Genomic DNA, 27,600 nt, shown 5'->3' on the forward strand with positions numbered 1-27,600 from the left:
CACACGCGAGGATCTTTCTTGTTTATAACATGAAAGGTCAAACGACGACGTTTGGTAACCAATGGTTTTTGCATATTCCACTCAATTTTTTATCCTCTTTTCATATATGCCCCTTATTAATAACCCAATGTTAATTGCACCAATATTTCTAGGGTAAATTACATTGTACTTTCTCAGGTTTGAGGTCGATTTCAATTCCTTACAACATCTTTAAAATGTTTCAATTTCATACATTTACTTATCATTTTATTTCAATTTCATACATCCGTTAGAAAATCTGTTAAGTAAACCGTTAAGTGATGATGTGGCAAATATGGGGTCCCTATTTGTACTGATGTGGCTGCCACATTTGTGTCACGTGACTAAAAACTTAATAAACAAATTTAAAATATTAAAATAATTATTTAAACAAAAGTTTAAAATTAAAAAAAAACAACCAAAACCCATATCCCCATCCCCTAAGTTCCGAGAAGCATCTGTATTCCGTAACAGACGAGGATGCCCCCGAACCATATGGTCCTCGTTGGACCAGAACTCCCACAATGACCCCTTCATCATCCACATCGCCATGACATTGGATACCACCTACCTCCGCGGTTTTGTTGTCGACGTCTTCTCAGTCATCCGTCAAGCTACCTACCCCGAAAACATAGTCTTCCACTTCACCGCCACCTCCCACTGCAGTTGCCGCTCCTCCAACCTCCATCACATCATCACCTCCACCTTCCACCTCTACCACTTCGACTCCAACCTCGTCCGGGGCAAGATCTCATACTCCGTCCATCGCGCCCTTGATCAGCCCCTGACTAGGTAGTAGGCCGAGGCTTCATGAAGGTCAATGAGGTCTTGGGAGGGGTCTATGTGCGAGGCCACTTTCTTCTAGGTGTCAGTGAAAGTTGAATCCGCTGGGGCAGTCTCAGTAACATCGGTGGAGAAAGGTGGGGCCTTAAGGGAAATCGTGGATTGGGTCAAGAGGGTGGTGGCTCGGCGGAAAATGGTGGCAGAGTGAGGGGTAGCTCGGGTTTTGTAAGGTCGAAAAGAGAGGATGAGAGATTGGGGGTGGTGAAGAGAGTGGAAGAGAATGAGGTGGTTAGGAGGCTTATGAAGGAGAAGAAGGGTGGGGTTTTGCGTTTTTAGTTTTTATTTTTTATTTTTTTGCCACGTAGCACAAATTTGGCAGCCACATAGCACAAATGTGGCAGCCACATAGCACAAATGTGGCAGCCACGTCAGCTCTTAACGAATCAATGGATGGAAAATGTAACGGATGTATTATATTGAAATAAAATAGTACTTCAAGTATGAAATTGAAATGTTTTAAAGATTTTATAAGAAGTTGAAATCAATCCCAAACTTGAGGTGTTAAAGTATAATTTACCCATACTTCTATTTTTTTTTATTTAATTTCTTTTTGAATAATACCTAGGTACGCTCGTACTTAAGAAATACAAGAGTTGTGACCAGTCCCATCTGAATCCTCTCTCAATTTTTTATTTTCAATTTTTTAAGACATGACATCTGACTTTTCCTTTTCTTTTCTTCACATATATCAACTTGAATTGCTTTTTGAATTGCTTTTCATCGAAAATACATAAATTAATTTCAAAGAAATTGCATTTGGATTTGAATTTTATCTCTCTAGCTTGGTATTTTAATGTTTTGACATGCTAGAAGGTGAATCAATGTGGCGTGAACTTATTTGCAAGATCTTATCTGAAGAACCTTACTGAATTCACCTTGAAACAGATTCATGTTCATATTTTGACATTTTGATCTGACGGTCGGCCAACCATCTTCAACAGAAGCACATGTTAAACCTACCAAAGGACTCCCTGTCCAGTTTCAGTTTATGCAGCATAAGACTTGTCGTTCATGTCGTGTTTTTCGTGTTCGTGTCGTTTTCATAACATACTAAGATAAAAGTGTTTAGGGTTTGAATTGTGTTATGTTATTCTTCTCCTTCAAGGAGGCTAATTATAAGATACAACTTGTAATACAAGTAATATTAAAAGAATTATAACCAAACTAGGAAGCATAGTTATATTCTTAATCTAATTTGGGCTCATGCCAACACTCTCCCTCAAGTTGGTGCATGGATATCACCTAGGCCCAACTTGTCGAGTAAGTCTTGAAACCTTCTTGCAGAAACTACATGAGTTAGGATATCTGCCAACTGCTCTTCTATCTTCATGAATGGAATGTCAACCAACTTAACATCCAACTTTTCTTTGATGAAATGTCTATCCACCTCAACATGCTTGGTCCTATCATGCTGCACCGGATTGTTAGCTATCTCCCATGCTGCTTGATTATCACAGTATAATAGCATAGAACCTTTTGGTTTAAACCTTATCTCAATGAGTAGAATCCGAAGCCATAGAAGCTCATAAATACCATGTGTCATTCCTTTGTACTCAGCCTTGGCCGAAGACCTTGCCACCACATTTTGCTTCTTACTTCTCCATGTCATAAGATTTCCAGCTACAAATGTGAAGTATCCCGATGTAGACCGCCGATCAGTAATATTTCTAGCCCAAACAGCATCGGTATACCTTTTCACCTCCATATGGCCATGCTTTCTATACATCAAACCTTTTCCTGGGGCTCATTTTAAGTAACTAAAAATTCGCATTACTGCTGCAATATGATCTTCACTAGGAGCATGCATAAATTGATTCACCACACTTACTGCGTAAGCAATATCTGGTCTTGTAAGCGACAAGTAAATCAACTGCCCTACCAATCTTTGATACTTTTCCTTATTCATTGGGACTTGATTCTAATAAATTGCTAGATGATGATTCTGCACAATAGGGGTATCCATACCAGTTTTAGAGAAAATATCCAATATATACTTTCTATGAGGTCAGTATATTCCTTCCTGAGACCTAGCCACTTTAATTCCCAATAAGTATTTAAGTCCTCCAAGATCTTTCATCTCAAACTCAGAAGACAAATGTTCTTGCAGACGTTCAATTTCCATTGTATCATCACCTGTGAAAATCATATCATCTACATATATGATAAGCAGAGTTACCTTGCCATCCTTATGTTTGATGAATAACATATGGTCTGCATTTCCTTGTCGATACCTATACTTCTTCATCGCCTAGGTGAATCTCCCAAACCACGCTCTAGGTGATTGTTTAAGGCCATACAGTGCCTTTCGAAGTCTACACACTTTCCCACTGGAGCTCGCAGTGCCATAACCTGATGGAATATCCATGCACACCTCTTCCTCTAAATCACCATAACATCAAACTGTCTCAGAGGCCAATCATGGTTCGTAGCAAAAGATAATAAAACTCTAATGGTATTCATCTTTGCAATAGGAGAAAAAGTCTCCTGATAATCAACCCCAAATGTTTGGGTAAAACTTTTGGCCACTAGCCTCGCCTTGTATCTATCAATTGTTTCATCTGCCTTATGTTTAATAGTGAACACCCATTTACACCCCATTGATTTATTTCCTTTGGGAAGTGGGACCACATTCCATGTATTATTCTTTTGTAGTGCTTCCATTTCAACTTGCATTGCTTTAGTCCATTTCGAATCTTTCAAAGCTTCTTCCACTATGGTAGGTGTTTTGATGGTTTCCATTTGCTGAACAAATGCACAATATTTTGGTGAAAGTCGATAAGTAGAGACATAGTTTGAAATGGAATACCGCATCTTTCCTTCTGGAGAGTACCTATTTAGTGGTTTTCCTCGATTTTGTCGAGGAGGCAACATATAAGATGGTTCAATAATTTCCGAGTGAGTACTTACCTTGGGAATATTCGTTGGATCATGGACTGACACTGGAGAAGTCTGAGAGGGGTTTTTACTAGAGTTGTTACTTAAACAGATAACATATGGCCTATTTGGGCAATTCGACGCAGCAGGAAACCCATTTGGGCTATTGGCAGACACAAGAGAGGGCCCAAGCCCAATTGGGTTGTCGGCTGGTGCAAAAGACGATCAACATGGGATGTCAATAGCAAGTGGCCTACTAGGCGATGTTCCATCACGGTCCTGTGGTCTATCTGCAGACCCCCATTCATTATCCTCTAATTCCAACCTGTGTCTTGGGTCTTTATTATCCTCTAGATGTAGTCCATGTCTTGGGCCTTCATTATCCTCCAGATCCAGCCCGTGCCTTGGGCCTTCATTTGGGCAGTCAATACTTAAACCAGTAAGGACATCGAACCATCCATAATCTTTACCTACGAATATCTCCCCCAAAGGAGTATGGCTGGGAAGAAAAAATAATTCATGTTCAGAGAAGGTAACGTTTATAGTGACGTAGACATGTCGGGTAGGTGGATGATAACAACGATAACCCTTTTGTTGTGGACTGAATCCAATGAAAACACACCGTACGACACATGGATTAAGTTTGCTTCATTGATTTTTGTGAAGATGGACATATGCGTCACAACCAAAAACTCGAAGTTCGAGATGAAGGGTGGAAGGGAGCAAAGCATGATCGGCAAGCACGGCCAAATGTGTTTTAAAAGATATAATATGCGATGGCATTCAATTCATGAGATAAATAGCATAGGTGATTGCCTCAGCCCAGTATGTCTTGGGTTCACAACTACTAATAAGAAGGGCACGGGTAATCTCAAGTATGTGCCAATTTTTCCGTTCGGCGACTCCATTTTGTTGTGAGGTCTGAGGGCACGAAGTTTCATGGAGAAAGCCTTTTTTTCGTCAAAAACTAAGAAAGTTCCTGATTAAGATACTCACCACCGTTGTCTGATCGAAGCACTTTAATAGTGAGTGAATATTGAGTATAAACCATGTGATAAAAACTTCTAAAGATACTACCCACATCGCTTTTATTTTTCATGAGGTACAACCAAGTCATTCTGGTGCAGTCATCAACAAATGTTACAAACCAACGCACACCATGCTGAGTAGTAACCGGAGATGGCCGCCATACATCAGAATGAATTAGCTCAAAATGAATTGCTCTTCTATTCAAACTCGAGGGATAAAAAGCTCGATGACTTTTGGCTAATGTGCAAACATTACACTTTAATGAAGAATCTGAAATATTACCAAATAATGACGGAAGTAATTTTTGCAAATAACCGAAGGAAGCATGACCAAGATGACGATGCCACAACTGAATGGTCTTCAACTTCCCACTATCACAACCTTGAACTTGATGAACACGACCTTGTGTAACATCAACAACATAGTACAACCCCTTTCTCTTAGTACCATGCCCAATGATCTCCTGAGTTCGGATATCCTAAAGTAAACAGAAAAACATAAACATTTGCACAACACAGTCTAATTGCTCAGTGACTTGTCCCACAGATAACAAATGGCTAGAGAGTATGGGAACAAGTAAGCAGTTGTGTAAGGAGAAAGTAGAAGTGAGTGCAATCGTACCTGCCCTTGTAACTGGGGGCAACACCTCCATTAACTGTGACAATACTATCCCATGGTGGTGGGGTTGTAGAGTTAAATAAAGTACGATCATAATTCATATGATCAGTGGCTCCAGAGTCAATAATCCAACTTATATCAAGATCAACAGATGCAATCAAAGTTGTGCCAGAGTTACCTGGATCATCGGATTGCCCTTGAGAAGCAATCAAATTCAATAAAGACAGATGTGGGCTCGGATTGTCTGGGTTCGGGTTCTAGTCTTGATGAGTCTTCGTTGGTGGGCTAGGCGGGCCCATGCCTAAGTTGCTACCAACATCTTCAATTGCTTGTTGCCCATTTAGATTTCGGGCTCCAGGTTCATATGCTTGCATCCCAATTGGGTTGTGGATTCCAGATGGACCTTGCTATCCAATTATCTTGTGGGCTTCATAATTAGCCAGCCTGTGCTCCTTTTTGCTAGAGATTGGAACCAACGTTTGGCTGTCAGCCATGGAACCAATCTTTGCTTTAGATTTCTAGTTTTTGGTTTTTCCAATAGGTGGTGTCTCTTGCTTCGAGACACACGGTTTGGTAGTTTAGGTTTATATGTTTTTAGGCTTTGGGTTGTAACGAGTCTGGTGGTCTCTTGTTTCGAGACTTCTGAGCTTGGTTTCAATGGTTGTTACACATCTAACAAAGAGAAGCACTGAAAACGGTAATGAACGAGGATAGGATTTAGAGAAAGAGACAGGCCGAAACCTGCTCTGATGCCAAGATAAAAGTGTTTAGGGTTTGAATTGTGCTATGTTATTCTTCTCATTCAAGGAGGCTAAATATAAGATACAACTTGTAATACAAGTAATATTAAAAGAATTATAACCAAACTAGGAAACATAATTATATTCTTAATCTAATTTGGGCTCACGCCTACATACTAGATATCTTAATAGGTCATATCGTGCAACACAATCCGTATGGCAGTCTGAAAACAATTTTTTTTCTTTTTAATATTACAATCTAATGATATTCCTCTTCACTTGTAAATAAAATATTTTAGGTTAGATTCTTGTCAAAGTTGAATTTGAACCGTATTTTTACCAGCCCATTATGAGGCTTAACCCACTTACCTGCCAATTTTTTTAGCACATCAATATTTTTACACTAAGGAAGGGGGAATTCGGCTAAGTCACATAATGGACAACCTAATTTGGTATCAAATTCGTCATTCGCGAAATTCAAACCTAAGACCTCTCACTCCCCCGCCCCATTAGTCTAGCTAGTACCGTTTGTATAAAAAAACAAGGGAGTCCTTAACGAATTGGAAATGTTTAATATTAATGAAGAAAATGAATAGTATGGTATGGTTAAGATTTCGAATATTAAATTAGGGACATATGTGGAAAGAAAAGAAACAAAATTTAAAAATATTAACTACCTAGATTTAAATGTAAGTGTAGTACACGTGGCATAAACTAACAAGTGGTAACACTGACTCGTAGAAAAATTTACGAGATTCTCTCAAAGTAGAATTTTATATGAAATCTGTATCACCTTATAGTTTAACTTTAATTTTCACATATACATTATAAAATATAGTATAATAAACATGAGATTACAAAGAATTTATAAAAAAATCTTACTTTGAAGGAAGTCTCGTTTAGTGATTCTGAAGTTTTTGCACATGTGCACATCACTTTCTAGCTCCTAAAAATTGATGGACTGCATCGGTGCACAACTCTTTCTAGACCTTGAAAAACTGGCTTGATATTTAGTCGGTTGATATTGCTTGCGCAAACAACAAGATCAATCATATAAATTATTGAGATTGACGGTGCCTAAGTCTTCTATCTTTTCAGAAAGAAACAATCAAACATATCATGCACCACCATCTCCCAATCTCAATGGTGTTATGGTAGGTTGCCGTCCATAATTAAAAAGCACCCATTCATATGTATATTTTTTATTTGACAACGAGACATAAATCTGAAAGAAAAAAAAATTTACATAAAAAAATTACGAAGCCGCAAGATCCTAATTATATCTACAACTATTCACTTTCTACTATTTGCTTTGGAATATCTCTTTGTCCACCTTGAGCATATTCATCGTCACCTTCCTCAAATTATTCTAAGAAAATATATTCTTTTCTTTTGACTTTGTTTTTCCATGACAATTTTGTTTTTCTTTTCTTTATACAAATGAAGAACTGTTTACAAAAATAGTATGAGTCAAATTATCGTGATATGTTAAACTCACTATAAACAAATTCAAACTTACATTAGTGTTAGTCAAATTTGAATCCTCCTCCCTCAATTAAATGGAGACAGTTATCATTATATAAACTGCTAATTGGTAGTCTTTTGAAAAGAAATTATACTTTCAGTTTTTACTTTACAACAATATATATTGTATATTGTAAAAGTTTACAGAACTATATTATTGCATGCATTGGTGTGCCCTAGCTTCCGTCATACATGGAATGATGAAAGCAAATGTATGTATGTATCTATATATATAAATGAAACTTGTGACAAGTGTCGTGATGGAGTGAAGCAATTTTAAGGGGGTAAAGTTTCCTCCAAAAGATATCGACTTGGGGGGGGGGGGGGGGGGGGGGGGGGGGGGGGGGGGGCGGTTTTGTTTCCAAGTTTGAATACTTTTGGGACTTCATCTTGGTCGCATTCAGAAAAAAATTGTGCCACCTTGGGGCCAGGAAGAGAGGAGGCCGACGTTGACATGGAGGGAAGGAGGTCAGGATCAAAAGATGGATGATACCATGCAAAAAAACCTGTAACAGGTAAGTTGAATTGTAGAAGCCGTAGTCCGAATTCATTCATTGACAACGCACAAAAACATTTGATTACAAAGACTCTTGTTTACAGTTTTGTGTCCAAATTTTTCTTTACAGTCACCAAAATTTAATTAACCAAGTACATTATGGCCTTTTATAAACTAGTTAGCCTTTTAAATTGTAAAAAAAACGATTGCCCTTGTAGTTAATATAAAGGGAGTGATTCCGGATTTTTGCACTCCCTTTTAATCCCATGCACTATCGTTTTAAGTTTGTCAGTTAATTTCTTTTTAACTCATTTAGTCTAATCAATAAACAAAACAATAAAAAAAATGGAACTGTTATTAACATTTCAAAAATTTCATTTTACACTCCTTATAAGTGTATTTTTCTTTTTAATTATAGAAACCTTGAAGTGCCAAATGAGATTTTTGGAATGTTAATAACAATTTCCTGAAAAAAACGTAAAAAGTACAAAAAAAAATTAAGTACGAAAATCCCACTCTGATTAGAGAAGGGAGAGCGTCTGATGCTCGGAAGGGGGGACACTTGCATTTTGGACACGTGTATTTTTTTTTTTTTTTTTCAAGAAATTTGAGGAGATGACGACATTTTAAGACTGTTAAATGGGTGGACAAATGTCACTAAATTATAAAAACCACAAAGAGGGCACATTTATTTTGGATGGAGTAATGCTAAGAAGTCTAAATTTGCGGACAAAATTTATAAACCAAATGATGTGTCACAAATAAAAAAATGATCATGTTTATCAACGTTTAAGTAATAGTTATGATTCCGATCATTAACTTTTATGCCATTTAATTTATAAAACTTTATCTACAAATTTAATCTCTCTAGCATTACTATGCAAAAGATTTGAACTCACTTGAAATACGGTAACCGGAGGATGATGAGGGTGGACAAAGACATGATGACAACACTAGATATGGTCTGCAAAAATGAAGGCATCTGAATACCAATGAGAATGGCCCCTACTACTACCACCCATATAAGTCTGCCACAATAGACTATTGCTTGTACTACCACACCACACCACACTGTTGGAACTTAGATTCCTTTCTCTTACAAGTTACAAGAACAACAATTATTGCATCATATGCCATACCACAAAAATAAATAAAGGATGCTTTGGGAAAATTATCAAGTTTAGCAATCACACGGTTACTTGATGTTACGAATTCATGAATTATATATAATTTATGTCAACGACATGGTTAATATTTTATGTCGTTATGATATGGTAGTAATAAGTAGATACTTACACACTGTTAAAAGTAATACATACAGCACGTCATAAGTTTAATTTTTGACGCTAATGAATAGCACGATGATGGTAAAGGGAAGGTTAAAATGTCTATGTGAGTTTTCACGATCTTGAAAATGACAACTCGCCATGGCTGATCCCCTTTTAGAAAAAGAGATATCGGCATACTGTTATAGAAGAGTAAATCAAGAACAACATTTAGCAGTGTGACAGACACCGAAAAATTTATGCAATACCAGCCAATGATTTGATTGGTCCTTAGTCCAAGGGGCTACATGTATGACTTAATTTTAGAAAGTGCATGAATCTAGGTCCCCACAAGCTCACACACCCAATGTTTGATGTAACAACACAACACTAAGTTACAAAGACCAAAACAAAGTGCCTAACATCAATGATTTTCTCTCCCTATAAATACGGGTTTCTACAAGACTTGAGAGCTACCAAATACAAACTAACCAAAAAATCAAGAGGAGAATTTGCTTAGTTTGTTACCTCCAAATTGTGCTTCCTCCCCAATGGCCCCTGTACCGATTTATCCCATCAAGGTTGGTCACATTGACGATGTCCAGGAACTCAGAAAATCCAAGCCCTCTATTATTCCTGAGAGATTTGTGAGGGACATGACTGAGAGGCCAGCACTTGCCACTCCCATGCCATGCTCCGCTGACATTCCCACCATCAATTTCTCAAAGCTTGCAAAAGGGACCAAAGATGAAATCAAAAGTGAGATTTCCCAGCTTGCAAATGCCTGTGAGAACTGGGGATTTTTCCAGGTAAAAATTCCACACGACTCTCTTTTTCTGTTTACTTGCAAGGAAAACATGATAATGTAGACCTGGGTGTAGCCAAGTCGGTTAAAGTAATGTGCTCTCCTCTCTACACCAAAGTTTGAATCTCTCATACTCCATTTCCGCGATTTAGATGAATTAGTGTAGAAATAATGCTTGCATCACAAAAACATGGCAAGTCATGGAAGCTAATTATTGGTCTGTTGTGGCTATTTTATGACAGGTGGTTAATCATGGGATTGATCTGAGTATACTCGAAAGCATAGAGAAGATGGCCAAGGAATTTTTTATGCTGCCTTTGGAGGAGAAGAAGAAGTATGCGATGGCTCCTGGGACTGTTCAGGGATATGGCCAGGCTTTTGTTTTATCAGAAGACCAAAAATTGGACTGGTGCAATATGTTTGCTCTTGGGGTTGTACCAAACTTTATAAGAAACCCCATGTTATGGCCAACAAACCCAGAAAATTTCAGGTAAAAGTTTCTTCCATGCTTCAAAATATATTATTTTTTTAGGTGTATTGATTTTGATGCAAATCACAGCTTGACATATACATATATAATTCATCGAAAACTCAAGAAAGCTGTTATTAACACTCTAAAAAATTCTTCATGCACTCATCTACGCATAAAAGTTTGCTTTGTGTTTTTATAAAGTTGGAGTGAATAATAATTTTTTACAATGACAATAATGGTTCTAAGACCCATAGCAAAATATTTATATTCACATGTCAACTGTGTCCATTTACTGGGAAGAGCCAAGTATTTCTTTTTCTTATTATTAAAATCTAAAGTATAAAACTTTTTCTTTCTTTTGTTTTCCCCCACTCAAGTGAAAGTGTTGAGGTCTATTCAAAGGAAGTGAGGAAGCTGTGCCAGAATCTGCTGAAATACATAGCCATGAGCCTTGGATTGAAAGGTGATGTGTTTGAGAAGATGTTTGGGGAGGCTGTGCAAGCCCTAAGGATGAACTACTACCCTCCATGTTCAAGACCTGACCTAGTTTTGGGACTAAGTCCACACTCAGATGGAAGTGCCATCACAGTTTTGCAGCAAGGGAAGGGCAACTCAGTGGGACTTCAAATCCTCAAAGATGATAGATGGGTCCCTGTTAAGCCCATTCCTAATGCACTTGTGATCAACATTGGAGACACCATAGAAGTGAGTAAAAATATAGTTGCATAAGAAAATGTCTTGTAATTTAGGGACAAGCGGGAAGCTCCTGAAAGGCTTGGCACCCTCTTTTTCGGAATTGAGGGTTGGGTGCTTTGCGCCTTCGGACTGATGAGCTATCTCGCGTAATTCTTGCTTGATATTGATTATTAAAAAGTGGCATTTGGGTTGTGGTTAGTTTTCTAACATGAAAAATGAAATGCAGGTTCTTACAAATGGGAAATACAAGAGTGTGGAGCATAGAGCAGTGACACACAAGGAGAAAGACAGGCTTTCAATTGTGACATTTTATGCTCCTAGCTATGAGATAGAGCTTGGACCAATGGCAGAATTGGTGGATGAAAACAACCCATGCAAGTATAGAAGATACAATCATGGAGAATACAGTAAACACTATGTAACAAACAAGTTGCAAGGCAAGAAAACCTTGGAGTTTGCCAAGATTCAAACCAAAATCTCAAATTAATTGACAAGACCCCATTTAGTCCCCAACCCTTCATTAGATTCTGTCCACACTACTGTTGCACTGCAGTATGTATGTGTTTCAGGTCAAAAACTAGTTGGTGATCATGCAGTTCTTTTGTGGACAGGAAGTTTGTTCATTACTGAAAGGTAGACTGTCGAAATACAAAAATAGTTGTGAAATGTTATTGGTAACTTAATGTACCACCATGTTACTAACATAAAATTCGACAGATGTCTTGTACAAAGAATTTCTGTACGATGATGTCAAGGAAGTGTAAACTATTGGGATGCACTGTTTATATGTAACTCATTTTGTACAATCTCCACTAACCAATCCCGTGGGGTCTTCGTGTTTTCAAGCTTTTCTTGTCAAATTGCGTTTGTTTATATATTTAACTAGCAGTACACGCCATCATCAGTAAACAAGAATATATATCAAACAGAAAATATCACGTTTCACTGTTCTCTCTCTCTCTCTCTCTCTCTCTGATTCTTAATGCAGAAGGAATAGCATGCAAAATTATGCAATCATATGCAGGAATCCAACCCCAACACCAACCACAGTAATTCTTTATAGGGTTGTGTTATCTACATATTATTTTTATTTTTTACACATATCTCTTCATTTTTTACCGTGGAATTGAATAAATTAAAAAAAATTAATTACAAAAAATTAATAAGGATGTGTAAAGTAAAAAAAGAGTGAATAACACTTTTTTCTTTATAACCGAAAAGAAGATGAACAAAATCATCGATGTTCCTAGGACTGAAAAAAAAGCTAACCCGACCAAAATCTGACCAGAAAAAAAACCGAATCCAATAATCTTGAACGGTTGGGTAACTGAAATCGACACTTACCAAAAATTTTGGTATGGTATTTGGTTTCTATGAAGGGTTTGTTCGGTAAAATCGAGCCGAACTGAAAATATTTTATTTTATTTTATTTATTGAATTAAGTAAATATTAGCCGTTGGATTTTCTTAAGATATAGTGTCAGCCCTCCGTTAAAATTAACACTCTCTCCTAGGTCTGCACTCAGCCACCACATATCACTTCCCCCTCCCTCAACTCTGACGCCCTCTCCTTGGTCTTCTCTGCAACTTCTCCGGCCGCCGCATCACCATATCTTCTCTCTCTCTCTCGCCCCCAACCGCCACCACCAAGATTCCTCCTCCCACCCCCTTATCGCCACCGCCACCGCAATTTAGTTATCACCACCATTGCATTTCAGCCACCACAATTATTTTCTCCTCCCATATTAATATTCAAACCTCTCTTTAGGATCCTCATCTCCTCTAAATTCTCATCAAACACCCACTTGCAGATCGAGTCTCTCTCTCCGACCAAGCCACCTCCATGGCCTCATGCACGACCTCCATCTCTGCCGTCCATTTCCATCTCGCTCTCGCACCACGACCTCCAAGCCACCTCAACACCACAAACAGTTCTGAAAATAGCCATTTCGAAAACTTCGGTTTGGTAGTCGGTACATGTGTTTCGGTTCGGTTACCTAACCGAACCCATCCCTAGGTGGCTAGGTGTCCCGTTGTTGAAGGCCGTTGTTGAAGGAAATGGGGAGAGAGAGAGAGAGAGAGAGAGAGAGAGAGCTCTTTTTTTATGAGTGGTGGGAACCATTGAAATCATGCAAATATGTCTGTAATATTTTGTTGTTCACACTATTGGGGTGAAGGAAGCAGCACTGAGCAAGTTGTGATGTGTTTTTGGGAAATTTGGAAAAATAATCAAAATTTTGTATCCCGTATAGAATTATAGTCATCTTTTTAATTTTATTATAATTAGATCCAAAAGTTGGTATAAAAATACTAATGTACCCTTTTAACAATGAGGGAAGCAATTACACCCACCATTGCAAAGATTAAAGATGTAACCGCATAACTCGTTTTGGTGTTATCTGATTCCAACAACTTTTCTTCTGGAAATCAACTCCGCAAACAGTTGATCTACAAAAAGCACAATCATTTTTCTATAAATCTTGTTACAGATCAGAGCCCAATTTGATTTTAACGTGTACTTAAATCCGATTTGATCTTCAACAAAGAGAAATGCAAGAGGGAAAGAAAGGGGAAGAGCTTACTGCTTAGTGGTTTCCTTGAATAAATGATATGATTGTCTTCGAAAAACAAATTGTAACGTTGCATGAGGCTCCAACCTCTGGGTTTTGCTGGGATGGGAAGAAGATGACAAAGATTGGAACTTTTGAAAAATTTAGAAAGGTCACTGTTAATATCAGATGGAAAAATAACCAAGAGCTTAATAAAACTTCTCATCAGAAATTGGCTGAGCTTTTGAGCTTTTTGAGAGGGCTATAATTGTCTAGGTTGCTAAAGTGAGGCTTTGAATTTCTTTGGATTTGTTTTGTAAAAAGTTTTAATCATAAGGGTGTATTAGTACTTTTATATTAGATTTTGGTTATAATTATCATAAATTTAAAAGAGTGACTATAATTCTATATAGAATTCTTATTTTGATTATTTTTTCCAAATTTCCCATATGTTTTTTGGTGATTCAATATTAGCTGAAATGACATGTGAGTGTTAACAACTAGAGCACAAAGTGATATGAAGCTCTAGTAATATACGTTATTCATGACATGGGAGCTGAGGTATGAAGGAAATCTTTTAGCTAGTATCTTCAGAATCAAATGACCAAAGTTATAACGATAAAAAAAATCTTGGTTTTAAGATACACTAGAATATAATAGAATTTTTGTAAAATGAGATTAGTTATAATTTCGGTTTATGTACTTTGCACGAGCTTTTACTTTGGTTCATATAGTTTTAATTTCCACAATTTTGTAATTCAAGAGCAATAACTTAATTTTTTTGGATTTTTTCGACAAAATTAAGATATTTGGAGCACATGTAAATTAGGAAAACAAAGTTTCATTTTATGAGCTTTGATATTGTCATGCCCACCACAAGGTTCACCATGAAAATAAAATAATAATGCAAAAGTTCAACAAAGCAAGAGACCTACTTGGGGGCAAGGGATGATGCAATTAATCAGCTTTAGGGTACGTGTCGGAGAAACTTTGCCCCGACAAATGGAGCATGACCTATGCAACTTGGACCAATGTCACTAGAAAAAACAAAGCAATTGATTTGGTGATGCAATTTGTTTAGTGGAATAAATTTAACTAATTAACTATCCAAATTAGTGCTCCAGTCCACAGATTCAAGAATCTGTTGGCTATTCTTCCTATAAGAGTATTACAATTTAATGCTTAAAGGTAATCCACATGCGATTCAGAATTAGAGTTAATCTTTTCAATAAATAATATGATAAAATGCTAATAGTTAGACTAACTCGGGTTTAAGAGTAGTAGTCGCTTCTTGGTTGGAGGAAGTCTCATTTCCGATTTAAATGGATATAAAATCAATATATATTTGTGACGAGTTCAATATTTAATAATGGCTAGTAGCATTGTACGGGAATAACTTTGTTGTGAATGCACATTTTGTAAAATTATTTTGCGGAATGTCTTGAAATGATCCACTTTAATGAGTCACATGCTATCGTTTGTCAAAATAAAAAATGCTCATAGTTAGAGAGATGAAAGCTAAACTAATTTTTTGCAAGAGTGATTTTCGAATGATGATCTTTAAAATGAATGGTTCGCGTGAGAATATTTTGTTGTGTAGTGGGTCCAAACAAGCTGTTAGCGTCAAATAATTCACTTCCTAACTAGTTAGCGTTTGAGCGCTCTTGATATCTCAAACCAATTAACAATGGAAGGAGTCCAACTCCTTATAAACTCATGCAAGGTACTTAACTTTTCAAGGTGGGACATTGAAGCCAAATGTATGGACACCAAATGTCGAATACTATGGAGTATGAGTAACTTTAAACTTCAACCGTATGTTAATCTGCTATGATAATGTGAAAGAAAATTGAAGTTCCATATATAATTTCACAATAAAATCTTTGAGTTTGGGACATGGGGAATTGCCTCATGCATGAGAGAAGCAAAAAACAAAAACAAAAGCAAAAGCTTGAACCCATTCATGACTTTTTGACAATGCGAATCCTTCCCACTAACTAAAAACCAGGTGCTCACGGCACGTATGTGCTGTTTCTTAACTCGCAATTACCATAAGCAATTGTGGGAACTTCACCACTTCCTTTCTTTTCCTTTCCTACTCAACAAGAGCATGGGAGATTCTCTCACACAATCAAATTTTAATTTTAATAGCGTTATTGTTTAATAAACATTCATCACATATTAAAAAATATATTACCAGCCAAATAAACGGTTGTCACGTAATAAAAAAATGACACGAGAGGAGAGGGTGTCTCCAACCCAATCCTCCAAAGGGCTAATTATGCATCATTTCCAACATGGAAACCCTACTTTTAACTTCCCCTTTGTTTGGTTAGAATATAAAATACAAGAGAGGGGTGGTGATCTCAGCAAATGGGTCCCAAAATCTCAAGTTTGACAAACTTTATTGAGTTGGAAATGCCAAACATGATTAAACAAGAAGTGATTATTTGTTTATAAAAAGTGAGCAAAGCACCATGGATTTGGAAGGAAGCTAGTAGTAGAGGAGGGAGAGACATCTCTGCAATTCTGTTGGCCTTCACTTTGTGAGTTGGGAATTTCTTTGATTTATTGAATTAAGAGAGAACCGTTAATTTTGCTTCCGTCACTTCCATTACCTTTACCATTTTCTGCAATTTGGCATCTTGTTGGTATCGCATTTGGCATTTGGCATTTGGCAATTCATTGAGTTGAACTTCCTAGAAAAATAACACCTTTCCGTTTTCTTGTATTATATAATATCAAAGTTATATAGTTTTGATTAGAGGTGGCAAATCAACTCATTAAATTGTTAATGAGTAACAATTATGACTCATTTAATCTAATTTTACCTTATATCATTGTCCCCACTATTGATCTCATCTCTATATTACAGTATTACGGTAATATCAAATTAAACACATTTTAACGGGTACCAATTAATAATTCAATGAATTAATTTATCACTTCTAGTTTTGACGAGTATGGCCAACCTAAAAATTCTCACTTGGTCCCTTTCCGCTTTCTAATTAGAATGAGAAAAATTAACAAATTTATTATCATTCTTTTTGCTTAATTGTTTAAGCAAGTTTTGTTTGCGATTTCCATTGAAATCCCACATTCTAGTATATGAATCTAGATGAGTATATAGTTTATAGCTCAAGTAATTCAGAGTAATCACTTGTACATTAAAGATCTGTTAAATTATTTTTGGCTTGATCCGTTGTTTCTCATTGCAATGATAATTAATCATCACTTGATTTTGATTATATGGCTTTCACACGACTGCTTATTATATTAAGATTTGATTCCGTATCAACTTGGTAACAAACACAACTCACATTTTCAAACTTCTGACTGAAAGCTACTTCCACCTCCCAATGTCAGGGCTCATATCATACCAAATTTTTTAGTGATATGCTACCATCATTAGTCGCTTACTTTCGTGGACAATTTCTAACCGTTGATATATGTGACACACATATCCAGCCCATCAACGATTAGAAATTGCCCATGACTTGACCTTAGAGCAAGTCTATCCCACTAAGACGCTAAATGTCCAGGCGACTAGGCAAAAACAATTACTACCTTAGTGAATAATAATTATCTGAGTGCATCTTCGTTTCATAAATGAGTTGCCTGGGAAATTGATATTAAAAAATTATTTTAAAAAAAAATTTCAGATATGATTTTTAACCATTTTGGTCACGTCACGTGTCATTATTCGAAATTATAATTTTTTTATGGATGAATTTTCGATTAGATTTTTAACCAATCCTATAGCGCCACGTGTTATGATCCTATAAACATTTTGTGAATAGATTTCCAATGGTATTGGAAACTTTTGAGAGAAAGATTGGTTGAAAGTATATGAAAGTATTGAAATGTAGGGTGGAAGAGGAGATATTTATAGGAAAAAATTTAATATTTTTTGTATCTTTCTGAATTTTTTTATAGGTTTTTATAATTTTTATCTAACCTAATTAATATAGCCCATTAGATTACAATATTTTTTTCCAATCCAACTAGCTGGGTTGTGCCATGTGGACCCAACAGTAATAAGGAATTTTGCTAATTTAAGTACTAAAAATCTGGAGCGTTGATGATAAAAATCAACGACCCATAATGTGCCACATCCCCCCCGGGGGGGGGCTGTGTACCAGCAGTGCAGGCACCAACTCCACTTTTTGGACGAGTGTAAATCATGCACCTAATGCTACAAAAGAGGAATGTGACTAACGTCAAATCCACTCAGTCACAGCTTCGGCCATGGATGGCTTTGAGGGTTGCCGTGCAAGGCAACCGCCTAGGGGCCCCCATTTTTCGGGCCTTTTTTATTATATCTATTTGTCTTATAAATATTATGAAAATAAGATAGATAGCACGCTGTTGTAGTGGTAAAGGCATAGTGATTGTTCATTGCCCCCAGTTTGAAACTCGAAAGGCCGTTTTATTTTTTAATTAATTTCATATTAACTAAAAAGGCCACACTAAGACTCCCAACAAAGATATTCAAATACAATTAGGAAACCTAATCTAATAAGAGTTTTATATTTTTATTTTTGGCCTTTCAAATGTAATACTTAAACAATGTTTGGTCCCTTAACTTTAAACAAATTGGAGCAATGATTCCTTAACCAAAAATCACTTACCATTGGTTTCTCAACTCATCAACTTCGTTAGAATTTTGTCAAAATAAGTTATGTTGGAATGACCATTGCTCCATTTGGGTTAAAGTTGAGGGATCATTTCTTCAGTTGAATTAAAGTTGACGGACCAATAGTAATTGATTTTTAGTTAAGGGATCATAGCTGCACGTTTTGATGAGTTGAGGGACCAATGGTAATGGATTTTTAGTTGAGGGACCATTACTCCAATTAAGTTAAAATTCAGTTAAAGTTAAGGGACTGTTGCTACAATTTACTCTGTTTTTAAACTAATTTTTATTGTTATTTGATGTAGAAATATATTTTTTCTTGTCTTTAGCAAAAAAATTTCTACATATTAATGTATAGTGTTAGGGGTTAGTGCACTCTAGAACTCCAATTAGAAGGCTCGCCCAGAGCCATCAAATTCTCAGGGCCGGCCTTGGCCTCGGCTATTCCTGCCCGATTGATCAGTCCGGCTCTGCTAGGCTCCCTATAGCCCGACGGATTGGTCTGAGGTGGAGAAACTCTTTTGAGTTTTGGGGGATTGGATAGCCTAATTGCCCAAGCAATTGGCAAGGGGTTAGCACAAGCGAACTGTTTAAGGGTACAAATTTGACGGCAGACCAAGATTACGTGTAATTTGGGATTACGGAGGAGCCGAAATTCATTGCTTGTCCCGCAAGCATAATAAACTGATTTTTGCACACCATTTTTTACCTTCTGCACAATCCCTCTTTATTTTGGCCCTCGATTCTCCTTCATTTGTTCAACCCAATGGCTAGCAAAGAGGAGTGTGCAACAAGTGAAATCTAACATCTCTGGATAACAAGCCGTGTGCGGCAAGGCCCATGTACAGTAAGGAAAATAATTCTAAAGTAGGCACTCAAATCCATCAACGTAAATAAATAGATAGGCACCAAATACCAAACTAATAACACAAATCGACCAAACATATCATAAAGCAGAAGAGCATAAGCATCTTGTAATCATATTGACAAATTCGGAGTTCACAAGCCATGTGTTTTGCAATCAAGACAAAGCACCCACCTGATAAATTTGATATCTGATCGTCGACATGCAATTTCCTGATGATATCTGATCGTCGACATGCAATTTCAAGTGGACACACTGGGACCGAAAGTACGCCTTCTTCCAGTGGGGCAGAGAGACAGGTAACAAAGATGGATTGGTATAGTCATGCGATGGAAGATAATGCAATAATTAAACAAAGATACGATACGGTCCCGGTGCACCGGGACCGTATTACGAAGTCAGTTACAGATTTCCCCAGCAAGAGTGCACTACCCATATTAGCCATCCATACCTTGCTCCAAGGGAAAAATGTACAAAGTATTCTGGGCTCGTGCTTTTTAAGCACACTATTGGTCACCGATGCATTGGCACTTACAAGCGTCCACTGCTTGAACCAACAAGCGTCCACTGCTTGAACCGACTTCTTGTGGCAGCAAGAGATACCACGCCATTTGAAGGATGATCCACTTAGACTGCATCATGCCAAGTACCTAAACAAATTGGGGTTGTCTTTGTCCCGTTCTAAGTAGTCTCTTGTGATTAGATCTTCGATCCTCTTTTTTATTGCTTTGAAATCGGGCTGAAGAAGAGACAAGGGAGGGAGGGAAACAAACATCACTCATTTAGAACCCAAGGAAAAGGGGTTTAAATAGTATAAAACCAGAAACAATAAGCACTACACTAACCTTGAACATGCGACCTAGCTGCTCTACGCACTCCATAACCAACTGCTGATGACCCAAAACTTTACGGCTCTTCATAATACGCACAATTGATGCATCGATGGCATACCTTCTGTCCTTGTCAACATCTTCAATTACTTTCTTCTTCTCATCCACCGGTGGAAGTGGAATCTGCATGGTGATCAGTGATCACAGTGATAAGTTAACTGATCACTCAGATAAACACAAAATTAGAAGACAAAATGACAAGATACCACATAAGGATCCAAGTACCTTGATCCTCCTCATTTTGTCAGTAAACTTGGCGTTAAACTCAAAGTAATCGGTGGGAGAGATAGTTTTTGTGTTTAGTTCCTTGTTAAGGATCTTATACTTGGCACATGACAAGGAATGGAGTAGTCTTACAACATCATCATCAGTCAAGTTTAACTGAGTCATAATCTCCGAGTAACTAAGTCTATCTGAGGTATTGAATAACAGCAGGGCTGAAGCCTAAAGTAAGATAAAGGAAAATCAGTCTTAGAAATAAATAAAACTCTAATAGATTGGCATCTCACAACCCAGAAGAAAAATACGAGAAATAGCCCACAGATTAGAGAGTTCAATTAATATCTTAAATACATCACCTGATAAGTCGTCACAATAAGCTCTATGGTTTTTGGTTCAAATTTCCCAATGATGTTACAAGTACCCAGTGAGTACATCCATGTAAGCTTTCTGTGTTTTGTCTTCGTTTGATAGAATTCCCTGAAAAGTTCTACGCACTTAACCTAAAGCAAGAGTGAAATATAAAGAAGTCAGAAACATCCCCGAGATTCTTAACCCAGCAGATAATAAATTTTGCAAGGGAATTTTCTCAGCTGAATATGTATACCATCTCTGGGGGTAGATTGAGGTCAAAAGTCTTGTAGCTTGGCCAGAAGCCAGTGGTCAAGACAGTAACTGTCAAATCAATACCAGGATTTGCCTGTGGATTATTTCTCAGATACTCCTCAAAGCCAACTTGGTTGTCCTTGGCCAATGTCAAATCAGTAACCTGCAAAAAAGAACCATTTTTTCTTTCTTAGTCATATCTCCAGCAGTAACCCTGAAATGCATGCACGCAAGTACAGAACCTTAAAAACAACATTTCTTGAAGGATTTTTTAGGACAACTGACCATTCCATCCATCTTTGAGGTAAACTGACCACCACATTGTTGCTTCAGTTTTGTCAAAATACATCTCTCATGGTCATCATTAGCACTCTTGTCAAAAAGAAGACGTCGAGCAAGCTTTTTCCTGCCAGAAATTAAACATGTATAGTTTATGTAATGCCTTCTAGTTTTAAACTATATATAATCATCTATAACCTTTCCCAAAAACCAATGTATTAAAAGGCGGGGGCGTGGCCGAGGTGTCCAATGGATAGCCCAGCCTAGGCATGAGGCAAAGCCTCACGGAACCTAAAATTTTAATATATATTATATATATAAGTATATTTATAACAACATAATACTCTGTAAAAACAAATATAACTATAACTAAATCAAAGATAATATCATCTTCTATATTACTAATACTAAGTCTAGTTGTACTTGGAAACTATGTCATATAGTCTCAAAATGTTATAATTATTTATTTTATTGTAAGCAATTATAGAGAACTTCAAGAAAAATAAGGATGAATGGTCACAATTATAGGAAAATTTCAAGCAAAATAAAGGCTGAATGTTGCAATTATAAGTAATTTAAAAGGAAATAAAGGCTAAGTGGAGTAGTTATAGGGTATTTAAAATGATATAAAACAATAATTAGGGAATTTAAAGGAAAATAAAGGGTTGAGTGAAGTATTTATAGGGTATTTAAAATGAAATAAATGGGGTGGAGTATTTATAGGGTATTTAAAATGAAATAAATGGCGAAAATAAAGGGTTCAGTGGAGTATTTATAGGGTCTTTAAAATGAAATAAAGGATGAGTGGAGCAATTATTATGGAAATTTATGGGATTTAGAGAGTCTCTCATTCTTCTTCGTTGAAACTAGAACGGCATAAAACATTTCAGAAAACCTAGATTTTGAAGAAAAAAAACGCCCAGATGAATGCCCCAGACGCCCTGAGGCGCGCCTCCGCCACCCAGACGCACTCCGGCGAAGCCTTCTTCTGCCCACTCCCTTAAAACAGAGGCGGGAACACTGACGCCCAGCCTCAGAGGCCGCCAGGCAAGCCCTGAGGCAAGCCTTTTAAAACACATTAGATTGAAAGGAAGCAAGTTGAGCAATAAAAGTGATACCTATAGAACTCCGCGAACAGGTCTTTGTCACTAATATAAGCCAGCAGCTTTACTACCTGCAGTTTGATCGGCCCTTGTTATTGAACTTCGTCTACCAGAATAAGAAAAAAGTAATATGTCCATGGAAGGAAAATAAATGGAATGGCACATCAAGAGTCCAGACCTTCTCAAGTGTCTCCTCAATGGCTTCATCACTCAACTTTTCACTCCCACCTTTCTTAAGAATGTTATCACAAAAAGTGGCAAGTAGTTCTGCACTAGAGCTTCCAGCAACACCCTTGTTGCAAAAGATCTCAAAAGCCTCTTTTAGGGCCTACAGATGCACAAAAAACTTTCAGTTAAGCAGAAATAATTGGTGGCAGCAATAAGAATCTTAAAGCCCTGTTAAAATACAGACCTTGTGGAAAAGAGTATGGTTTTGGAAACATTCATTGACATATGCTATGTACTTATCATGCAGCTCAATCACTTTTCTAACAAAAACCTGAAAAGCACAATCATATTAGTGTCCCTCAAGCAAATCAAAAGTTCCACATGTGCAATGTTCCTGAAATTACCTGTTCCTGCAAACCAACCACATCCTTTTTCTCTGCCTGTGGGGGAACAAAAAAGTCAGCGTTCACATACAATTACTTGTCAAATACCATTACATGAACAATCTGAATCAAACGAAATGATTACTGGACTACTGATAAATCAAAACTGACATTATAAAATAGCTGTCTAGTTCGATATATGAAACAAGAAAGGTCGACTAACAGGACACTCTTTGGAAATATATGAACAATCCTTTCATCTTTACAGTTTATAACATATCATATCATGCCCTCTATGCAGATTTACTGAATCTCTTAATGGTGCAAAGGAGCTTTTAATCCTCATGGATAGGAAATTTTTTAAATTACCATAAAAAAATAAAAGCAAAAGCAATATTTTAAGGAAGATTGTAAAGATCTAAAATTTCAGTCAAGAGTTTGGTTTTCATTTGAACCTATTTTCTATAGCTATATTATTTCCCCCATCTCAAGAGTTTGGTTTTCATTTGAATCTACTTTCTATGGCTATATTACTTTCCCACATGGGACTATGGGAGTCTCTAATTTAGAATTTCAAACATAGTCTGACCAGTAGACAGTATTCAGTAGAAAACCTACTCAGCAGCCATGAATGTATAAAAATAAAAGAAACGATGGTCAAGGCATATACCTTCTTGTTGCTTGCTGCATCTTCTGCCTGTTTGACTAAGGCTGTTCCTTCAGCAGTAACATGCTGCATCATGGAACACCATGAAATATTAAGAGCATGAAAAAAGAAAAACAGAAATGGAAAAATATATGCTAATGCTACATACCAGATCACCTTTAACCCAGAAAAAAATAAAGGAAGACTGCTAACCTGCTTGAATATTTGAGAAACAGGATCCAAACCTCGAGGTATCTTAGAAAATAGCCTGAACATTCTAGACAGATCATCCACCTTAAACAGAGAAAAGAAAAAATGATAAGAAACAACATTCATCTAGTTTTTTCAGAATTCCTTCAATCTAATGAACAAAGATGTAGATTTTAACATTTCTCCGAAGGTACCTTGTCATCTCGAAGCAATGCATGGCAACCTGAGTGCTCTTTCTCAAGTAGTTGGGTTGCATAAACAGACAACAGCTCATGTTGAACTTTCTACATTAAGCAAATAATAACAACATTAACAGCCAGATCTCAAAATCCACAGACACTTGCATCTGGACTAACCAAGACTTAACATTCCATAGAAATATATATGCATATATGGTAAATTCATAGAAATTATCAAATTCAAACCTCAAGCAGCTTTGGCTCACTACTAGAGTGCAAGTAGTTAGAAACTCTATCTTTTTCCCGTTTCAAACACTCCTCTGCCTGGAATTTCACACAAAAATTAAGTTCATCCAAATAGTTCATATACGTGTATATAAAGTTAAAACTGATAAGATTAGCGTAATGGAGTTTACTTTCAGCATATAATCTGGACATGAGTCTTCTAAGATCCAGTTGGAAGCTTTTCGAGAGTAATAGGCAGCAGTGTCTTTAAGCATGTCTGTTTCAAAGTCATTTTCATAGTGATGCATTTGTCCCATTCCAATCTCAACAAATATATCCAGAACATTCTTCAAGAGAGCTCGATCAATCTGCTCTCCTTCACGTTCTTGATCAATCTGATTTGTAAAATGTCAAGTAAATTTATTACAACTTAAATATTACAACATGTGGTTCAGGCAAAACAGAAACGTACCAGAGATATTACAGCACCTCTTACTTTTGGTTTCAATTCTTGGTAGACCTGAAAATCACAACGATATATTACCCATCATATTATAATCTGTTAACTCACAAAAATCAGCTGAAGATGTGAAGGGATCGTGACTGAAGACATCGTTCATATAAATTTTACCACGAAATGGGTTGAGGGTGAGGAAGGAGAAGCGAATGTATATAAAAGAAAAAAAAAAAGGTATGAAAGTCAGCTTGAGCTATGGTTCAAGAGGCAATCAAAAGAATTCTCCAAACAACTTGATTTAAGATGGCATGTAAGGGTTCGAGCGCAACTTACCAGATCTCGGAAGCAAGTAAGTCCAACTTCATTTAGAGGTGGAAGGGATCTCCGAGCTATAAAATAGCGATCAAGATAATGAAAGAAACGAGATAGCCACCTGACCATAATTTTATGGTTGGTCCACCTTTTGACAAGCTCTCTCAACATGAACTCATCGTGCTTCTCTCTCAAAGATGGCAAAACCTGACATAAGCATATAAAATTAAACTAAGCAACAGAAAAAGCATTCGTAGGAGAAAAAAAAAAAAATATATATATATATATATATAACATCTCAAACAACACTTGGGGATTGGGAGCGCTTAATTAGCCCTGACAACACATGCCAAATGAATATCATATCAATGTGCATTGAATTCTAACAGGTTACGTGATGTTAGATAGTGCAGAGCATTAAGAATATAACTTTGGCTTAAGAAAAAACAGTTCGTGACACTGTAAACACTATGCAATCTGTTTTACCGTAAATACTGGGACTAGGAAAAATATTAGCTAACTGCTTCCTCACCGTCGAAGTAATGTACTCTTCAAAAGATTCCCTGTACTTGTCATATAGCTGCTGTGAATAGTCATGTGGTGGCTTTTGAGTGCACATATTGTATATGGTTCTGTGAATAAAATTACGAACAACGAAACGCAATCAGCAATATTTATCTTTGAAGCATACAACGACAGCAAATAAAAATGACCACAACAGAAAGAAAAAAAAAAGTTAGAAACAGATACGTGTAGAGCATCATGTAGTCCTCAGAACTGAACTGCGGCTCGGGCAACCCTTCTAGAATGTTCTTCAGCTTCGTGATCCCCTTCTGCATGAACTCCCATCCTTGTTCTAAATCAATGGTCTTCCGCTCGTTCATCGCCATCCAGCCAGACTCTAACTCGCAACCCTGAAGCCAAAATCTGCAAAAGTCAATCACCGAAACATCAACAAACTGAGCCAAACCCAAATTCCCAAATGCAAAAACCACAGACACATCAGAAACCCTAAATCAACTAGTTCAGTCAACTTCCCCTAAATTCAAAATCAAAGAATCATAAAACCCTAATCTGTTTGACAGCCAATTAAAAATCCCCCAAACAGTGAAATTCCCAGAATTTCCCAGCAATCAAACCTCAAGACTCAAACTTTCCGAAATCGAACTCCAAATGTGAAAATTTACCAAAATTACAGCCCCACTCAATGTTGAAAAGCAACAGTTCGTAACAGACAGTAACAAGTTAAAGAAACTGGTGTGAAATCAATCGGTGATCAGAAGAGAGATCAAGGTCGCGATATGTAAAAGTTAGCAGAGAGATTCACCTGAGCTGGGAACCCGAGAAACCCTAATCGGCGGAAAGAGAGAGAGGGGTCTGGAGGAGGAGGAGGAGGGCAGCCGAAGATGACGAAGTCCGACAGAGCATAGAGAAAGGGAGAGAAAAGGGTGAAAAAAAAGGAGTATGGGGTTAAAGTAGTCTATCGAGATTCTAATAATCTCAGATGTAAGCACTTTTCCATTTTGGACATTACAGCAACTCCGCCTTAAAGACTTTGCGCCAGTACCCAGCCTATTTATCCACTTCAGAACAATAATAGACTCTAATGAACAGTAATAGGCCAAAACATCTCCACCCCAAAAAAAATGTGCTGGCACCCAGTCTAAAAATGCGATGGCACAAACGATTTCCACTCCTACAAAATGCGCTGGCACCTAGTCCATTTAAAATATTAAATAATTTTTTTATAAAATAATAAATAAAAAAAATAGTTTTAATTTCGGATAGGATTTTTAACCAATCTCGTCACGCTACGTGTCATTATCCGAACGTACTATTTTGTGAATAGATTTCTGCTAAGATTTTCAACCAATCCCGACAACCCACGTGTCACTTCTTGTTTACAATAATTTAGGCAAGATTTCGATAAGATTTTTAACCAATCTTGTCACGCCACGTGTCATTATCCGAACGTACTATTTTGTAGATAGATTTCTGATAAGATTTTCAACCAATCCCGACATGTCACGTGTCACTTCCTGTTTACAATAATTTAGCCAAGATTTCGATAAGATTTTCAACCAATCACGTAGTGCCACGTGGCATTGTCCAGAACCTCATCTTCTCTTTTTTTGTCCATATAAACCCTACATCCCTACATTCATCCTCACACTAAACTCAATCCTTTTTTTTAGCTCAGAATTCTTCTTTATCGTTTTCAAATCTTGAGTTCTTACAATATCTTCTTCAAGGAGAGCGTATAAACAGTTGCAAGAGCAGCAGAAAAGGTTGTTGGCACAACAGGAAGAATTGGTCAATCTTGACCAAGGTGGAGGTGGAGATGAGACCTTCGCAATGGAGGAGGATGAGGATGATCACCATAGAAGGCGGATGGCCTCACATTCCCGCCATATTATGGAAGTTATGGGTCAGATAGCCAAACTCAGACGTGCGGCAAACATCGATAGAAGAAGGGAAAGACGAGGTAAATATC

General features: G+C 37.1%; 2 protein-coding genes across 2 annotated transcripts; one reads left to right on the forward strand and one right to left on the reverse strand.

The window, feature by feature from the left end:
• The first annotated feature begins 9,897 nt into the window (after positions 1 to 9,897).
• On the forward strand, positions 9,898 to 12,186 carry LOC137737398 (protein LATERAL BRANCHING OXIDOREDUCTASE 1). The gene is made up of 4 exons (XM_068476857.1): positions 9,898 to 10,216; positions 10,455 to 10,702; positions 11,062 to 11,389; positions 11,607 to 12,186. The coding sequence occupies exons 1-4, from the start codon at positions 9,959 to 9,961 to the stop codon at positions 11,865 to 11,867; spliced, it is 1,095 nt and encodes a 364-aa protein (XP_068332958.1). The 5' UTR covers positions 9,898 to 9,958; the 3' UTR covers positions 11,868 to 12,186.
• Positions 12,187 to 19,515: 7,329 nt separating this feature from the next.
• On the reverse strand, positions 19,516 to 26,633 carry LOC137736754 (cullin-1-like). The gene is made up of 20 exons (XM_068476011.1): positions 26,434 to 26,633; positions 25,857 to 26,033; positions 25,639 to 25,738; positions 25,128 to 25,313; positions 24,810 to 24,857; positions 24,529 to 24,732; positions 24,359 to 24,436; positions 24,128 to 24,217; positions 23,937 to 24,017; positions 23,748 to 23,810; positions 23,099 to 23,134; positions 22,939 to 23,025; positions 22,705 to 22,854; positions 22,542 to 22,597; positions 21,430 to 21,550; positions 21,146 to 21,307; positions 20,898 to 21,041; positions 20,545 to 20,763; positions 20,275 to 20,442; positions 19,516 to 20,168 (listed from the first exon to the last, which is right to left on the reverse strand). The coding sequence occupies exons 2-20, from the start codon at positions 25,994 to 25,996 to the stop codon at positions 20,067 to 20,069; spliced, it is 2,235 nt and encodes a 744-aa protein (XP_068332112.1). The 5' UTR covers positions 25,997 to 26,033; positions 26,434 to 26,633; the 3' UTR covers positions 19,516 to 20,066.
• Between the last annotated feature and the right edge of the window lie 967 nt (positions 26,634 to 27,600).

Source organism: Pyrus communis, chromosome 6 (assembly GCF_963583255.1).
Source record: "Pyrus communis chromosome 6, drPyrComm1.1, whole genome shotgun sequence".
Lineage (NCBI taxonomy): Eukaryota > Viridiplantae > Streptophyta > Magnoliopsida > Rosales > Rosaceae > Pyrus > Pyrus communis.